The 17,308-nt window shown below is 42.4% G+C and overlaps 1 protein-coding gene across 1 annotated transcript in view; it reads right to left on the bottom strand.

Moving 5' to 3' along the window:
• The window catches only part of si:ch73-390b10.2 (Golgi pH regulator), a 67,013-nt gene that overhangs the window by 14,950 nt on the left and 34,755 nt on the right, over positions 1-17,308 (bottom strand). Inside the window, exons 8-10 of the mRNA XM_059970530.1 lie at positions 12,259-12,368; positions 10,347-10,435; positions 3,962-4,054 (exon numbers count right to left, since the gene is read on the bottom strand). Coding sequence (XP_059826513.1) covers positions 3,962-4,054; positions 10,347-10,435; positions 12,259-12,368 — 292 coding nt within the window. The remainder of the gene's footprint in view (positions 1-3,961; positions 4,055-10,346; positions 10,436-12,258; positions 12,369-17,308) is intronic.

Below are 17,308 nucleotides of genomic sequence, written 5' to 3'. Positions count from 1 at the left end.
ACAGTGAAATAAAGGGAATTATAGAGGCATGAGAAAGGAGCAGGCCAAAGCATATTGGAAGAGGACACTGCCAGGAATGATGGCAGAACAGCAATGGCTGGAGTTTCTGGAGGCAATTCTGATGGCGCATGTTTGAACCATCCCAAAGATGAAGTAGTATTCTAAAGGGAGGATGAGGCAATCATTGCTGACAAGGAAGTCAAAGACAACATAAAAGCAAATGAGAGGGCATATGATAGAGCAAAAATTAATGAGAGGTTAGAGGATTGGGAAACTTTTAAAATCACCAGAAAGCAACTAAAAAGCTAAAAGGAGAATAAAAATGAAATTTGAAGGTAAATTGGCCAATAATATAAAAGAGGATAGCAAAAGTTTTTTCAATATATAAAGAGTAAAAGAGCGATGAGAGTGGATATTGGACCATTGGAAAACGACATTCAGAGGTAGTAATGGGTGACTAAGAAATTATGGATGAACTTAATAAGTACTTTACATCAAACTTCACTGTGGAAGACACGAGCAGTATGACAGAAATTCAAAATTCAGGAGCAGAAAGTAGTATTGTTGCTACTTCTAAGGAGAATGTGCTTCGGAGGCTGAGAGGTCTGAAGATAGATAAGCCACCTGGACCAGGGTTCTGAAAGAGGTAGCTGAAGAGATTATGGAGGCATTAGAAATGACCTTTCAAGAATCACTAGATTCTGGAATAATTCTGGAGGACTGAAAATTGCAAATGTCACTCCACTTCTTAATAAGGGAGGGAGGCAGAAGACAGGAAATTATTGATCAGTTAGCCTGACTTCAGTGTTTGACAAGATGGTAAGAGCCCATTGCAAAGATTGAGGTTTCGGGACACGTGATAGAATAGGCCAAAGTCAGCATGGTTTCCTTAAGGGAAAATCTTGCTTGACAAATCTGTTGGAATTCTTTGAAGAAAAACAGGCAGAAGAGACAAAGGAGAGTAAGCAGATGTTGTTTATTTGGATTTTCAGAAGGCCTGGAAAGGTGCCACATATGAAGCTGTTTAACAACATAAGAGCCCGTGGTATTACAGGAAACATACTAGCATGGACAGAAGATTAGTTGAATGGCAGGAGGCAAAGTCTAGGAATAAAGGGGGCCTTTCTCTGTTTGACTGCCAGTGACTGGTGGTGTTCTGCAGGGGTTGATGTCGGAACCGCTTCGTTTCATGGTATATGTCAATGATTTAGATGATGGAATTGATGGCTTTGTGGTCAAGTTTGCAGACAATATGAAGATAAGTTGAGGGGCAGGTAGTGTTGAGGAAGTAGCAGTCTGCAGAATAACGACAGATTGGAGAATGGCTAACAAGTGACAGATGAAATACGCTGTAAGGAAATGTTTGGCCATGCACTTTGTTAGAAGGAATAAAGGCATATATAGTTTTCTAAATGGGGAGAAAAATCAAAATTCAGAAAAGGGACAGATCCCTAAAGGTTAACTTGTAGATTGAGTCGGTGCTAAGGAAGGCAAACTCAATGTTAACACTCATTTTGAGAGGACTAGAAAATAAGAGCAAAGGTGTAATGCTGAGGCTTTACAGGGCAGTGGTCAGACTGAATTTGGAGTATTGTGAGCAGTTTTGGGCCCCTTATCTAAGAAAATATGTGCTGGCATTGGAGAGGGTGCAGGAGGTTGATGAGAATGATGCCCAGAATGAAAGGGTTAACATATGAGGATCATTTGATAGTTCTGTTTAGAAGAATGAGGGGTGAAACTCATTGAAATCTATTGAAAGGCCCAGATAGAGTCTCCTATGGTGGGGGAGTCTAGAATTGGGACACAGCCTCAGCATAGAGGAACATCCATTTAGAACAGAGATGAAGGGAATTTCTTTAGCTAGAGGGCAGTGAATCTGTGGAATTTATTGCTACGGACAACTGTGGAGGCCAAGTCTTTGAAGTGGAGGTTAGTAGCTTCTTGATTAGTCAGGGTGTCGAAGGTTACAGGGAGAAGGCAGGAAAATTGGGTTGAGAAGGATAATAAATCATCCATAATGAAATGTCGAAGCAAACATCATGGGCTGAGTGGTCTAATTCTGCTCCTATGTCTTATAGCCTTACGTTCTTATTTCAATTGATCTCCGGTTCCAAAAAGTATTTTGGGGGAGCTTCAGATACCCACTGCCATGTGTGATATATTCTGACATCACCTTGAACATCCAGACACTACTCCTTCTCTAGAAGTAGTAGTTCTCCTCTAGCCATTTTAAACGAAAAATCAAGTTAATTTCAGCCTGGAATGGGTTCATCATCATTTAATCTTTTGAAAAAGAGTTTCAGATTACATCCACTCTTTTTAAGAAACAAAAAAAGGAGTAGAAATTTACATTCTGTGTACACCAAAACTAATTGAAACAGGTGAAGGTCAAACCATTATGTAATAAATCAGTGGCAACACAAACAAAACAGCAGCAAAGTACATTTTTTTCCCCTCAGACTATTCTGTAGTTTGTTGTCTTAGTAAATGCTCCACTATAAGGACCCTTATCTAAAGGGAAAAGTCAAACAAGGTGCTTATAACCAGAAATTATTAAGGTCAAAGTCAGTAAACTGTCACAAAACAGGAACCATACATCAGTTAAGTCTCCTCTTAGCCTTCTCTGATCCAAAGAAAATAACCCCACTTTTCTTTGTAATGATGAAGATGAAGATTTTTTTTTAAAGATCAGCTTTATTTGTCACATGTACTTTGTAACAGGCAGCAAAATGCATTGCCTGCGTCAGATCAAATCAGCGAGGACTGCGCTAGGCAACCTGCAAATGTTGCCATGTTTCTGGTGCCAATATAGCATGCCCACAACTCACTAACCCTAACCTGGTAACACCTTCATAAATATGAGCAGGGCTGAAGGGCCTGTTTCTGTGTTGTATGACTTTATGAGGCTGAATTCCATCTACCCCTCTCTCTTGCATCAGGTGATTACCAGGTAATCAAGCATGTGGTCCTTGAGCTATGGTCTGTCAAATACTGTGTGTAGTTCTCACATAACCTAGATGCTATAATTAATGGTTTAACTAATAAAGGACTACTTCCTTTGTGTTTTCTGTGACCCGCTCCAGGGTTCTGAAGTTCTTCCACACCTTTCAGTACCACCTGCTACAATTCTGATGCCCACCTACTCCTACCCAAACATGTTACTTATCGGGATTCAATTCATCTGCTATTTCTGCCCAACTGACCAGGTCACTTGTGCTGCCCAGACTAAAGTTTGCTCTCCAGTGCCTGCTCATGGACAGATTTTTTTTAGTTATCTGCAGGCTCCTTTTATCATGCCCCATTATCGTTGTCTGATTTATATTGCAGAAAGCAAAGGACCAAGTATTGACTCTCATGTAGTCCCTCTAGCAATATTACACTTGTCACCAAAAAAAAGCATACTGTTACCTTTGGCCTCGCCACCAAGCAAATCTTGGCCATTCTCCCTTGGATTCCAAGGGATTTTACTTATTTGACCAGAATACCATTAGGTACATGGAACCTTGTCAAATACCTTGCTAAAATCCATGTAAGCTCTATCAAACACATGCCATCATTGACTCTCCCTGTTATCTCTTCTGAAAAATCAATCATTAGTCAGATATGACCTTCCCTTAACAAAGAAATGTTGATAGCTCCTAATTAACCCTTGCTTTTCTAACTGAAGATTTATTCTGTCCATTGGAATGGATTCCAGTAAGTTCATTACCCCCACCCTGGCCTCCAATTTTATGCCTTCCTCACCCATAAACAAATGAAGCAGGCGAATCTAAAACAAGTTGGGTTGGAAATTCAGATCAAATTTAAATGACAAAGTTCAGCTGAGATAAACTAATAGCAAGAGTTATACAAATCAATACGAATGTCACCTAGGTTTTGAGCCTGCTGCTCATAGCCAATACTGAAAGCATCTCCAACAATGCCAATCTGGCGCACTGCATTGCAGAAGTGTTATACTCACCATAAAGATTTTCCAGACACAGTATATAGAGAAAAAGTACCCCAAAAAATTAAAATATTTTCCTTGGAATGTTTTTGAATATTCAATTCTTTCCTGTAAAAGATAAACAGGACATGTATTTTCAGTACTGTTTCCGTGCTCCTGGTGAAGTGATGAATAGCAGAGTCAATTTAATTTCACCTTCAGGTTAGATTCACCATTCTCCCAATCCAGTTATTTTCCATTAATGTGCCACTTTGATGACCATGATCTACTGGTTGTGCTTGACTGCATCAAAGCTATTCAATTTACTGAGATTACACTGGGTCAAAGGCACGATGAGACAGGAAAGACAAGGCTCAAGAAAGTTGTGTTAAGGTTTTACAAAATCACTGGCTTAAATCTTGTGACCACTTTTGGTCACCTGGCTTTAGGAAGTATGCTAAGAATTTGGGAAGGGCTTAAGAATTTGGACGACTGGAACAGCTCCAATAATGAATGATTTCACTTCTTGGGAGAGACTGAAGATGGAGCAGTTTCCTTTAGAATAGTCAGTTCAGTTACAGGAGATTTTATAGGAATATTCAAGATAATAAAGCATTTTGAAAGGACGAATAATAGAAATGGACAGAACTTGCCTGTTTTATCCCCTTAGCCTCCACCCTCTGCTCAAATTCACTTGGATCATTATCATCATCCCTCTTCCTTTTCTGGATCTTTTTGTCTCCAACTCAGAAGAAGACATACTATCCACTATTATCTACTACAAATCTGAGGACTCCCATAGCTACCTAGACTACACCTCCTCCCACCTTGTCTCCAGTAAGGATGTCTTTCCTTTCAGTTTCTCTGTCTCTGCCACATTTGTTTTCAAAATATACCTTTGTTTTTCAGGAATTTTAGTTGATGGAACCCTCTCTTGCATTTCCTCCACTGCTCAGATGTCTGCTCCTGACCACCCTCTACCAAGCCAAAATAGAGATGAAGTTCCCTTATTCCTCACCATTCTCTGTATCAGTCTCCACATCCAGTACATACTTCACCATTCCTGCCAGTTGCAAATGGATCCCATCACCAGACATATCTTCTCTTCCCTCTCCACTTCACCTATTTTGCTTTCTGCAAGGGCCTCTCTCTGTGATTTGTTCATCTGCTCATCACCCCCACCCACCCCTCCTCACCTCCTGACAATATGCCCTGCAACCAGGTGTAACACCTGTTCTTACACCTTCTCCGTCACAATCATCCAGGGACCTAAACAACCCTTCCAAATGAGGCTGAGATTCACTTGAATCTTCTCCAACCTGGTCTTCTGCATTCATTGCTCCCAACATAGCTTCTCCAAAACCAACCACAGACTGGGCAGTTATTTTGCCAAACACCTTTGCTCTGTGCACAATGGCTCACTTGACCTTTCAGTTGGATGCTGCCTCAACCCCCTTCCCATTGCCACATTGAACTAGCTGCCCTTGCTTTCTCTGCTGTCACATGAAGCCAAACATAATCGAGAAGACCACCACCTTATGTTCCAGAGAAACACACTCAAAATGCCAGAGAAACTTAGCAGGTCAGGCAGCATCCATGGAGGAATGAACCGTTGATGCTTTGGGCTGAGACTGTTTATTCTTCTTCATAGATGCTGCCAAAAGGCAGTGCAGCACGGCAGCAGCAGCCTTTCAGACCTGGTGTTATTTTAATTTAATTTAATTTTCTAATTTCATTTTGAGACACAATTTTTGATTAGGGCACATGGATAACAGAGTGACCATCTACCATCGCCAGATACTGCAACAATACAGAGATCACCCGAAAACAAACCTTCACGAAGATCTGCTGGTTAAATTACTCGACCTTGGCTTGCTGAGGGGATCGGGCCTGCAGTCCTCAGAGTCGCCTGTTGCTAGTGGCCGGAGGTGGGGACGTTGTAAGCGGTGTGCGAGGAAGCAGAAGCGAGGCAAGCGGGCAGGGGACTGTGCCAGGCAGAAAGCAAACCCTAGCCAGCCGGCTCTCCCGTCCATTCTGCTCCCTGGACAATAAATTGGACTACATCCGACTCCAACGAAATACTCAGCAGGAGCACAGAGTCTGCTGTGCGTATATTTTCAGAGACGTGGCTCAATGATGGAGCCCCGGACACCGCCGTTCAGCTGGACGGGCTCGCCTTGTTTCAAGCGGACAGGGATGCAGCTCTTTCCCGTTAAGACTTGCAGTGGTGGCTTGTTTGTTTACATCAATACAGAATGGTGCAAAAATGGTTTCCAGATACTGCTCATTGTTAGTGGGGTTTGTGGCTGTTAGATGCAGACCATTTTGTTTACCATGGGAATTCACCACTGTCCTTACAATCGGGGTCTACATTCCTCGCAGTGCTAATGCTAAGGAGGCACTATGCGAACTGTATGGGGCTATTAGCGAACTCAGAACACACACCCTGATGGACTGTTTATTGTCGCCGGAGATTTTAACTACACAAACCTCAAGTAAGTGCTCCCCAAATTCCATCAGTATATGGACTTTGCAATGAGGGGGAAGAACTCATTGGACCTTGTTTACACAAACATCCCCGACACATACCAGGCGGAGCCCCGCCCCCACCTCACTTATTCAGACCACATTTCTATTATGCTAATCCCAGCAAACAGACCACTCGTCAGACACTCCAAACCAGTTCAGAAGCAGGTGAAAACCTGGCCAGCAGGAGCCATCTCTGCTCTTCAAGACTGCTTTAAGCACACTGACTTGCACATGTTCAGGGAAGCTGCAACTGATGGCGACTCTACCAACTTAGAGGAGTACATGGCATCAGTGACTGCACCAATGACCTTGGGGCTCAAATCCACATGTCCCTCAAGGTCTCTGCACAGGTTGACAGGGTAGTTAAGAAAGCCTATGGGTTGCTAGGCTTCATTAACAGGGGGACTGAGTTCAAGAGTAGAGAGGCTATGCTGCAACTCTACAAATGTCTGGTGAGACCGCACTTAGAGTACTGTGTTCAATTCTGATCACATTATATAGGAAGGATATGGAAGCTATGGAGAGGGTGCAGAGGAGATTTACCAGGATGTTGCCTGGTTTGGAGAACAAGTCATAAGAAGCAAGGTTAGCAGAGCTGGAACTTTTCTCTTTGGAGCGTAGAACAATGAGAGGAGACTTGATAGAGGTCTACAAGATTATGAGAGGCACAGATAGGGTGGATAGTCAGTACCAGTTTCCCAGGGCACCAATAGCAAACACCAGAGGGCATAGGTACAAAATTAAGGGAGGAAAGTTTAGGGGAGATATCAGGGATAAGTTTTTTTTTATACAGAGGGTTGTGAGTGCCTGGAATGACTTGCCAGGGATGGTGATGGAGGCTAAAACATTAGGGGTATTTAAGAGCCTCTTGGACAGGCACATGGATGAAAGAAAAATGGAGGGTTATGGGGTAGTGTGGGTTTAGTACTTTTCTTAAAAAAGGATTATGTGGGTCAGCACAACATGGAGGGCTGAAGGGCCTGTACTGTGCCGTAGTGTTCTACGGCTCCATGGATGTCATTGTGTCCAAGACCATCACTACATGCACTCACCAGAAGTCATGGATGACCGCGGAGGTGCGTGCGTTGCTGAGGACCTGTGATTCTGCTTTCACAGCAGGCGACAAGACAGCCCTAACAACAGCAAAGGCCAAACTGTCCTGGGCCATCAGAGAGGCAAAGGGTGCACATGCCCAGTGAGTCCACAGCCATTTCCAGGACGGCGGCGACTTGCGACGCATGTGGAAGGGCATTCAGGACATCAACTACAGGACAACATCACCTGACTGTGCAGGTGATGCCTCCCTCTCAGGTGCGCTGAATAAGTTCTATGCCTGGTTTGAGGTGGAAAGTGACATGGCGGTGTGGAAGTCCACCCCTCCTACAAATGACCAGGTGCTGTGTCTCTCCGTGGCCGACGTGAGAAGAACCCTGTGAAGGGTCAACCCAGGGAAGGCTGCTGGACAAGACAGCATCCCTGGTAGAGTGCTCAGAGGATGTGCAGACCAGCTATGGGATGTTCTCACTGACATCTTCAACATCTCCTTGAGCAGCGCCATTGTTCCAACTTGCTTCAAGGCCGCCACCATCGTCCCCTTGCTGAAGAAGTCTTCAGTGTCCTGCCTAAATGACTACCGTCTTGTTGCACTTACATCCATCATCATGAAGTGTTTCAAGAGGCTCGTCATGAGGCATATCAAGACCCTGCTGCCCCTTCACTGGACCCCTGCAGTTTGCGTACCGTCCCAACCGCTCAACAGACGACGCCGTTGCCATCACCCTCCACCTGGCCTTAACCCACCTGGACAAAAAATACACACGTTTGAATGCTGTTCATAAACTTCAGTTCAGCATTCAACACAATCATCCCTCAGAAACTGATTGGAAAGCTGAGCCTACTGGGCCTGAACAACTCCTTCTGCAAGTGGATACCAGACTTCCTGACTGGGAGACCTCACAGGTAGCATCTACAACAGCATCACACTGAGCACGGGGGCCCCCCCAGGGCTGCGTGCTCAGTCCACTGTTGTTCACTCTGTTGACCCACAACTGTGCAGCAACACACAGCTCGAACCATATCATCAAGTTTGCCGATGACACGGCCGTGCTGGGTCTCATCAGCAAGAATGACAAGTCAGCATACAGAGAGGAGGTGCAGCTGCTAACAGACTGGTGCAGAGCCAACAACCTGTCTCTGAATGTGAACAAAACAAAAGAGATGGTTGTTGACTTCAGGAGGGCATGGAGCGACCACTCTCCCCTGAACATCGACAGCTCCTTGGTAGAGATAGTTAAGGGCAACAAATTTCTTGGTGGAGAAACTCACCTGTTACCTCAACACCAGCTCCATTGCAAAGAGAGCCCAACAGCATCTCTACTTTCTGTGAAGGCTGAGGAAAGTTCATCTCCCATCCCCCATCCTCATCACATTCTGCAGGGGTTGTATTGAGAGCATCCTGAGCAGCTGCATCACTGCTTGGTTTGGAAATTGCACCATCTCGGATCGCAAGACCCTTCAGCGGATAGTGAGGTCAGCTGAGAAGATCACTGGGGTCTCTCTTCCCACCATTACAGACATTTACACTACACACTGCATCCACAAAGCAAACAGCATTATGAAGGACCCCACGCACCCCTCATACAAACTCTTCTCCCTCCTGCCATCTGGGAAAAGGCACCAAAGCATCCGGGCTCTCATGACCAGACTATGTAACAGTTTCTTCCCCCAAGCCATCAGGCTCCTCAATACTCAGAGCCTGGACTGACACCAACTTACTGCCCTCTACTGTGCCTATTGTCTTGTTTATTACTTATTGTAATACCTGCACTGTTTTGTGAACTTTATGCAGTCCTGGGTAGGTCTGCAGTCTAGTGTAGTTTTTTTGTGTTGTTTTTACGTAGTTCAGTGTAGTTTTTGTACTGTTTCATGTAGCACCATGGTCCTGAAAAACGCTGTCTCGTTTTTACTGTGTATTGTACCAGCAGTTATGGACAAAATAACAATAAAAAGTGACTTGACTTTACTTGACCAGCTGAATTCCTCCAGCATTTTGTGTACAATGCTCTGGATTTCCAGCATCTACAAAATCTCTTCTGTTTACCTCATATACTACATGAGTAGTCTAAAATGCAATGGTTATGAACTCTGAATTTTCCACTTTCAGGTAATCTAGAAATCATCCCTCCCCCTTAATTTTTTTCCACTCACTTTAGGTCACTTTATGTCCTCTCTCCCTTTGGTCTCCTTATCACCCCCCCCCCGCCCCCCACCATATTCTCAGTAAGTTGCTATTCTCCATCAGTCCCATCTAACGGTCATCCCTCTCTCATCTGGTTGAACATCACCCCCAACCCTCTGCTCATCTTGCCCCAACTCACCTCATTCCACCTATCATCCACCGGTCTCTGCCTCACCCCCTCCTTCGCTTTATATTGGCTATATTCCCTCTACACTCTCAGTCCTCATGCAGGATCTCAACCCAAACTGCCAACCACTCCTTAGACTCCACAATGGTGTTCTGACTTTCTAATTTCCTCCAGCAGTATTTTTGATTATGACACTTGCCGAAGTTGTGATTGCAGGTCTGACAGGATGTCAGAAGCTGTTTTCAAATTGGAATCGAGTAACTAATTGAACAATTAAAACCAAGGGCTATGAGGAAAGAGCAGATGGAGGGAACTAACTGGATAATTCTTCCAACAATTTGGAGGAGGTACTGAGCAATATCTATTAACAACAGCTTTTGTAAAAATGAGTATGTAGCATTTATAACACCTTAAAATACATAACCTTTTCAGCAAAAAGAATGTCTTATAAATGTTTAGTTGACAAAGTCAAGCCAATACTCTGCATACTCTGGAAATGGAGGGCAAAAGGTCAACTTAATCACTACCTTTGTTGCATGAAGATCAACTGTTTCAAGAAATAAATGTCGGCTCAATTCTTCCAGAGCATCTACTTCCTGCTGAATATGTGAGAGATCTGAGCAACAGTGTTAAAGAATAGAGCAAATTGGTTAAATGCACACACTGACTTGCAAATCTTAATAGCTGGTGGACTAATAAATGTCATGTGAAGGTGAATATTGGAAGTATCCATAATTTTTGAACATGATTATCAAGAAATCGTTAGTTATTTATATTTGAAAGTTCCTAAAGAGCTATTGGGTGTGCTTCAAGCCTCCAAAAGCACAAAAATTATATAAAAGAACTGAACTAAGTGCAAAATAGAAGGCTTACAATGATGGCATGAGATAGCGTCATAGAAAAATACAGCACAGAAACAGGCCCTTTGGCCCATCTAATTTGTGTTGAACCACTTAAACTGCAGACTCCCATCAGGACTATAACCCTCCATATCCCTATCATCCATGGACTTTATCTATCCAAACTCCTCTTTAAATTGAAATCAAGTTCACATGGCACCTTGTGCTGGCATCTCATTTCACACTCTCACAACCCTGAGTGAAGAAGTTTCCCCTCATGTTCCCCTTATCCTTTTCACCCTTAACCCATGACTTCTACTTGCAGTCCCACACATCCTCAGTAGAAAAAGCCTTTGAGATTATTTCAGATCCTATCTTTCCCACCCACCTGGCTTCACCTATCACCTTCTTGCTATCCTCTTTCCCCTCCCTCCACCTTTTTGTTCTGGCATCTTCTTCCTTCCTTTCCAGTTCTGAAGAAGGGCCTCAGTCTGAAAAGTTGACTGTTTATTCATTTCAACTCCTCTACCCGGAAAGAGGGAGGATTTGCAATCTCTCGCTTGAGGGGTAGTTCTTAAGGGGAAGCACATGATGGAAAAAGGAATAGAAGGATAATGATGATATAGTTGGATGGAGGAGGATTTGAGGAGGTTAAAGTTAAGCTTAAGGTCCAGTACTTATCTGCTTGCTTCTTCACTATAACCTCTGCAATATTCCATATACAGTAGATTCCAGTTATTGGGCATTGGTTCATCAAGACAGCTGCTTATTTGGGACAACTCATAAAAACTATTCGAGAAAGCAGCTGAGATTCCTTTCATTTTTTGGGATATTATGCCGCTTAATTGGGGCAGGGGACCGTTGCCGAACAGTTGCTAACAGATGCACGTCCTTATGTGGCTATTACACATTACACTGTGCTTAAAATGAACCAGTTTTTAAACAGCATCAGTTGTGTATGCTTGTGTTCAAAAAGTAGTGAATTTGTCACTGACAGTTGGTGAAAACAAGCAGTACAACAATTCAGAACAGTTTTGCTCACGGTCATTTCAGCATTCAGGTCTGGCTATGCCAGAAACAGCTGGGAATGAAAAGGAAATTGTTTCACTACTTCAATGAGTAAGGAACTACGAAGAATTTGAATGTATTGACAATCATCTTGATTGCTACAATGAAAATGAAGATTTGGAGAATGCAATTGTTGAAAGCATTGTATGAAGGCAGTCCATTATCTGCAATTACTTTGTTCAAAAGAACGCAGCTGTGAATTGTCTGTCGATAACTCTTAGGAACTAATACAGTCTTATAGTTCTGTAGCAGTATTGATAGTGTTATAACTTGTTTTGTATTTCATTTAAATATATAATTTGTTACTCAGTTAAATGGTGGTTTGTCTTCTCTATACCTTTTTAACTATTTCCATGAAACTGCAGCTAACTGGGGCAGCTGCTTAATTGGGCAAAAATGTACTGAACCCAATGTATCTCAATTAAATGGAATCCACTGACATTTAAAAAAAAACACTGCTTAGAGTAACAAGGTCCATCTCCATTTGGAAGGAGAATAAATTTCATGCTATTTAGTTGACATAAAAGGATATTTTCACCATTGGAAGATGATGATGTCACACTTTTGATCATTCCCCAAAAGCCTGCAGGCTTATTCAGTACTTCTCCACGCTGGTACATCATTCTCCTGGTCATAGCAATTCTAACAGGGAGGGAAACAAAAAAATAAGAGGTTGGATGTCTTATACCAGCTAGCTATGACACAATGCATTTCCAAACAGTGAAGGCAAATCCAGAACTTACAGAACAGGCAGCAAGGGAAAAGACTGGTCAAACCAAATCAGAACAGGTGACTCAGTGTGACTCGAAATATTCAGTATACCATCTTGAGCACAGAGAGCAGGATATGGGAGGGGGAAGAGCTAGAACAGTGAGTCAGCGGAAATGCTGAGAAGTCAAATGTTTTGATATAAATACAGTATATAAATAGCATCATATTTACTGTTTCTTTCTAGAGAATGGTTAGAATCGGTAGATAGTTAGAACTAATGAGTTGGCTGTGGTTATCATTATCTGTTGGTCAATAAAGCTCAATATTAACAACCTAAACATCAAAGGGCCAGTAAAAAGATGCTGGAGGCAGCAATTGTAGAGAGAAGTGGACATTCTGAAAGGTCCTACCCTGAAATGTTCACTGTCTATTTCCCTCCACAATGAACTACTGAGTTCCTACAGCATGGTTGTTCGTTGCTGCAGTTTCCAATATCTGTAGTCTCCGGTGTAACCATCACCTGCACATCCTGGAACTAATAGACTCCCCTTAAGGTCAATTCAGTTGAGTTTCTGATCAGTGGGATGTTGGAGCTACTGAACGTCAAGGACAAGTGATTAGATTCTGGAGTTTTGGAGATGGGCATTACCTGGTCCTTTTGTGGCATGAATGTTACTTGCCACTTATCACTCCATGCCTGAATGGTATCTTGCTGCATAAAGTTGTGAACGACTTCCTTCACAAAGGAGTTGCGAATAAGAACTCCTATTGTGTTTGAACACAATGTAAACATCAGCAAATATTACAGTTGGCCCTCCTTATCCATGGGGATTGGTTCCGCGACCTCCCACGGATACCAAAAAACGCTGATGCACAAGTCGGTGGACGTTAGGACCTGGTGGAGCTCCTGAGCTTACTTAAACTGTCTCAGTGCGGTGGATTTTAGGACCTGGTGGAGCTCGAGACCCGCCGCCCGCAATGTTTCTGTTCCAGAAAACGATCATGATTGAAAATAAAGTGGAAATAATAAAGTGATCGGAAAGAGATGAAACGCGAATGGTCATCGGAAAAGAGTTAGGCTACAGTCGGGATAAAGTGAGAATAATGAAGCATGTGAAGGCCCTGCCCCAATGAAAGCTACAATTATTACTAAGCAATGCAGTGGTTTAATTATTGAAATACATGTGTTTCTTAAGTGTTTTATATACATAGAATGGAAAAATATGTACTATACACTAAGACAAACATTTGACTAGCTGACGCTAAATAATACTGGATGTACCTGTTCTGACTTAGAGAACTTCCATTTTTTTTTGATTCCCGATCTGCGTTAACCTATGCACCTTCTCCCGTATACCTTAAATCATCTCTGATGATGATGATGACGACAACGTCGATTCAGGCCTGAGAGGCCAGCATCAGGCATTTTCACGCCCTACAAGGCGCGGTACGAAGGACTATGTGGCGCACCACTCCTCACACAGATGTTTCACAGTATTTTTCTTTATTTTACAAGGTTGAGTTGCGAGCTCAACACTCAACCCAGCATGGATGGAAAGCGTACACAGGAATGGCCCCGACTGGATTTGAACCCGGGAACCTCCATTCCAGAGTCCGGCGCTGATGTCACTGCGCCACCAGCCAACCTAAATCATCTCTAGATTACTTATAATACCTAATACAATGTAAATGCTATGTAAATAGTTGTTATTCTGTATTTTTTAGAGAATAATAACAAGAAAAAAAAGTCTGTACATGCTCAAACAACAAGTGCTGGAGAGAGAACTTCCGGATTTTCCAAATCCATGATTGGTTGAATCCGCGCATGCGGAACCCGTGGATGAGGAGGGCCGACTGTACCTGACTTAATCATCTTGCTGACTGTAGAGCCTTTCTGTTACCTATACTCCAAGAGTATTTTGTTAGGTGTGATGTGCTCTGGGATGTCCTGATGTAGCAAAAGGTGCTAAAGGACTATGAGTCCTTCCTTTGCCCTTTCCATTTTTGATAAGCAGCCTTTGTCTCTCTCTCTGAATTGCTGTCTACTACCTGCCACGACCTGCTGTCAACTTGAGTTTCAATTGGATTTTCGTATATAAGAAAAGTAATATGATATGCAAATATAAGCTCCCACTAGAAAGACTATTTATAGATCTGTCAATTAATCATTATAAGATCTTATAATTAACTTCTTCACCAATTAATGCATTGTTTTAACACCTTAATTGTGTATATTAATGGGAAAGAAATTTACCAGGCCTTTCAAAAGGATTAATCAAGTACCTTCAATGTGTTCCACACTCAGCCTGACAATCAGCCAAGATTAACTAAATGACATACAATGCAGGGCAAAGAGGCTGCTGCTTCTTATGTCCTGACAGGTGGAGTACGTCAAATCACACTATGCAGATTTGTAACAAGAAGTGACGGAGGAAAGGTTAGGGATGTGGGCAGAAGCGGAAATTTCAGTGAAAAGAATTTCCCCTGACAATTAGACCACCTAAGTCAGACTGAGTTATCCCCTTAAATTAAATAATTGAATCAATCCTTTTAGCACTGATTCCCACAAGCTGTAATACTTACAAGAAGGACACATCTTTCTGCTTGGTATTTCACAACCTCAAAATCACCCAAAACATTTTACAGTCAAGTAAACTGTGGTCAGTAGCCAACTTGTGTATAAGGAGCTGTATTACAGTTCTATGAAATAGTGACACCGGATCTTCAACCTCATGTAAGAAAGTAGGTGGAGACACAGTTTAAAATAATATCCAAAAGGCAAAAATCCACTGCATTGGAGCGTTGGACTGAATTTTTGAACTTAATTCTCTGACACAGGATTTGAACCCACGACATCTGACTCAGAAGTGAAAGTGTTACCAAGGCTTACACCAACCTACTTAATTCAAAACTTTTTGAGAAATTCCATCCTTTAACTTCAAAAAATGAAACAATAGAGTGGAATTCACATAGATACTTAAAAGACTCATTGATGTCAGCAACGAGCAATTTTCAACAACTTAACCATAACCTTTCAACCTTATCAAGATTCAGCATTCAAATTAACAGATGCAGATTCCAATTTTTCCCCATTACTGTCTTGTGCTCATCTATTTGTTTTCTGTAACATTTTTTGAACACTGATAGAATATAAAAATCTACAGCACATTACAAGCTCTTCGGCCCACAATGTTGTGTTGCCTATGTAACCTAGTCTAGAAACTGCCTAAGAATTTCCCTATCTCACAGCTCTCTAATTTCTAAGCTCCATGTACCTATCTAAGAGTCTCTTCAAAGGCCCTAATGTATCCGCCTCTACCACCTTCACTGGCGGTGCATTCTATGCACCCACCACTTTGTGTGAAAAACGTACCTCTGACATCCCCCTGTACCTACTTCCAAGCACCTTAAAACTATGGCCCCCTCATGTTAGTCATTTCAGCCCCGGGAAAAAGCCTCTGGCTATCCACACGTTCAATGCCTCTCATCATCTTATACACCTCTATCAGCTCACCTCTCCTCCACTGTTGCTCCAAGAAGAAAAGGCCAAGTTCACTCAACCTATTCTCATAAGGCATGCTCTCCAATCCAGGCATCATTCCCGTAAATCCACCCTGCGCTCTTTTTATAGTATCCGCATCCTTCCTGTAGTGAGATGACCAGAACTAAACACAGTACTCTAAGTGGGATTTAACTACTGTCTTATAAGCTTTAATACTATTCAATATCTTTAGTTACACTAACCTATTACACCTTTGATCTTCCAAGACTGGAAAATTCCAGTGGCCAGTCAGCTGGAAATAAATCATGCCTTGCATTGTGCTATCTATGAAATACTGCAGGGAATCTCCTACAGAGACAAGATCCTTCCAAAGTAAAACTATCTACTGTATTTGTTATGGAATTAAAATAAATAAACACATTTTAACATCATGTCCTTCCAAAATTTGACAAAATGGAACAATGGAAGGCTGAGGAAAGTCCTTCTCCCACCCCCCATCCTCATCACATTCCACAGGGGTTGTATTGAGAGCATCCTGAGCAGCTGCATTACTGCCTGGTTCGGAAATTGCACCATCTCGGATCGCAAGACCCTGCAGCGGATAGTGAGGTCAGCTGAGAAGATCATTGGGGTCTCTCTTCCTGCCATCACGGACATTTACACTACACCCTGCATCTGCAAAGGAAACAGCATTATGAAGGACCCCAAGCACCCCTCATACAACCTCTTCTCCCTCCTGCCGTCTGGGAAAAGGCTCCGAAGCATTCAGGCTCTCACGACCGGACTTTGTAACAGTTTCTTCCCCCAAGCTATCAGACTCCTCAATACCCAAAGCCTAGACTGACACCTTGCCCTATTGTCCTGTTTATTATTTATTGTAATGCTGGCACTGCTTTTGTGCACTTTATGCAGTCCACTGTAGGTATGTAGTCTAGTGTAGCTTTCTGTGTTGTTTTTTTTATTACGTAGTTCAGTCTAGTTTTTTGTACTGTGTCATGTAGCACCATGGTCCCGAAAAACTTTGTCTCATTTTTACTATGTGCTGTACCAGCAGATATAGTCGAAATGACAATAAAAGTTGACTTGACTTGACTTGAAATTGCCAATCCCTTTACAGGACAGAAGTTCAAGGGGATTTTTAACATAGATACTCAAAATCACCAATACATCTGGTGGATATAAGTTACAGCTGTTTCTATTGGTGGGGAAAGTCAGTAACCAGAGAGTATATACTTAGAGTAACTACCAGCAAAATAACCAATGGGAAGAATAGGATTTCTGGTTTCTAAATACACCAAGATCTTGTGATTTGGGAAATAGTGTATGAAAGAACAGTGGAAACAGATTCAATGGGAATTTTCAAAAGGAG

The sequence above is a fragment of the Hypanus sabinus genome, chromosome 5, assembly GCF_030144855.1.
Source record: "Hypanus sabinus isolate sHypSab1 chromosome 5, sHypSab1.hap1, whole genome shotgun sequence".
Lineage (NCBI taxonomy): Eukaryota > Metazoa > Chordata > Chondrichthyes > Myliobatiformes > Dasyatidae > Hypanus > Hypanus sabinus.
This window is presented reverse-complemented; position numbering and strand designations above follow the sequence as displayed.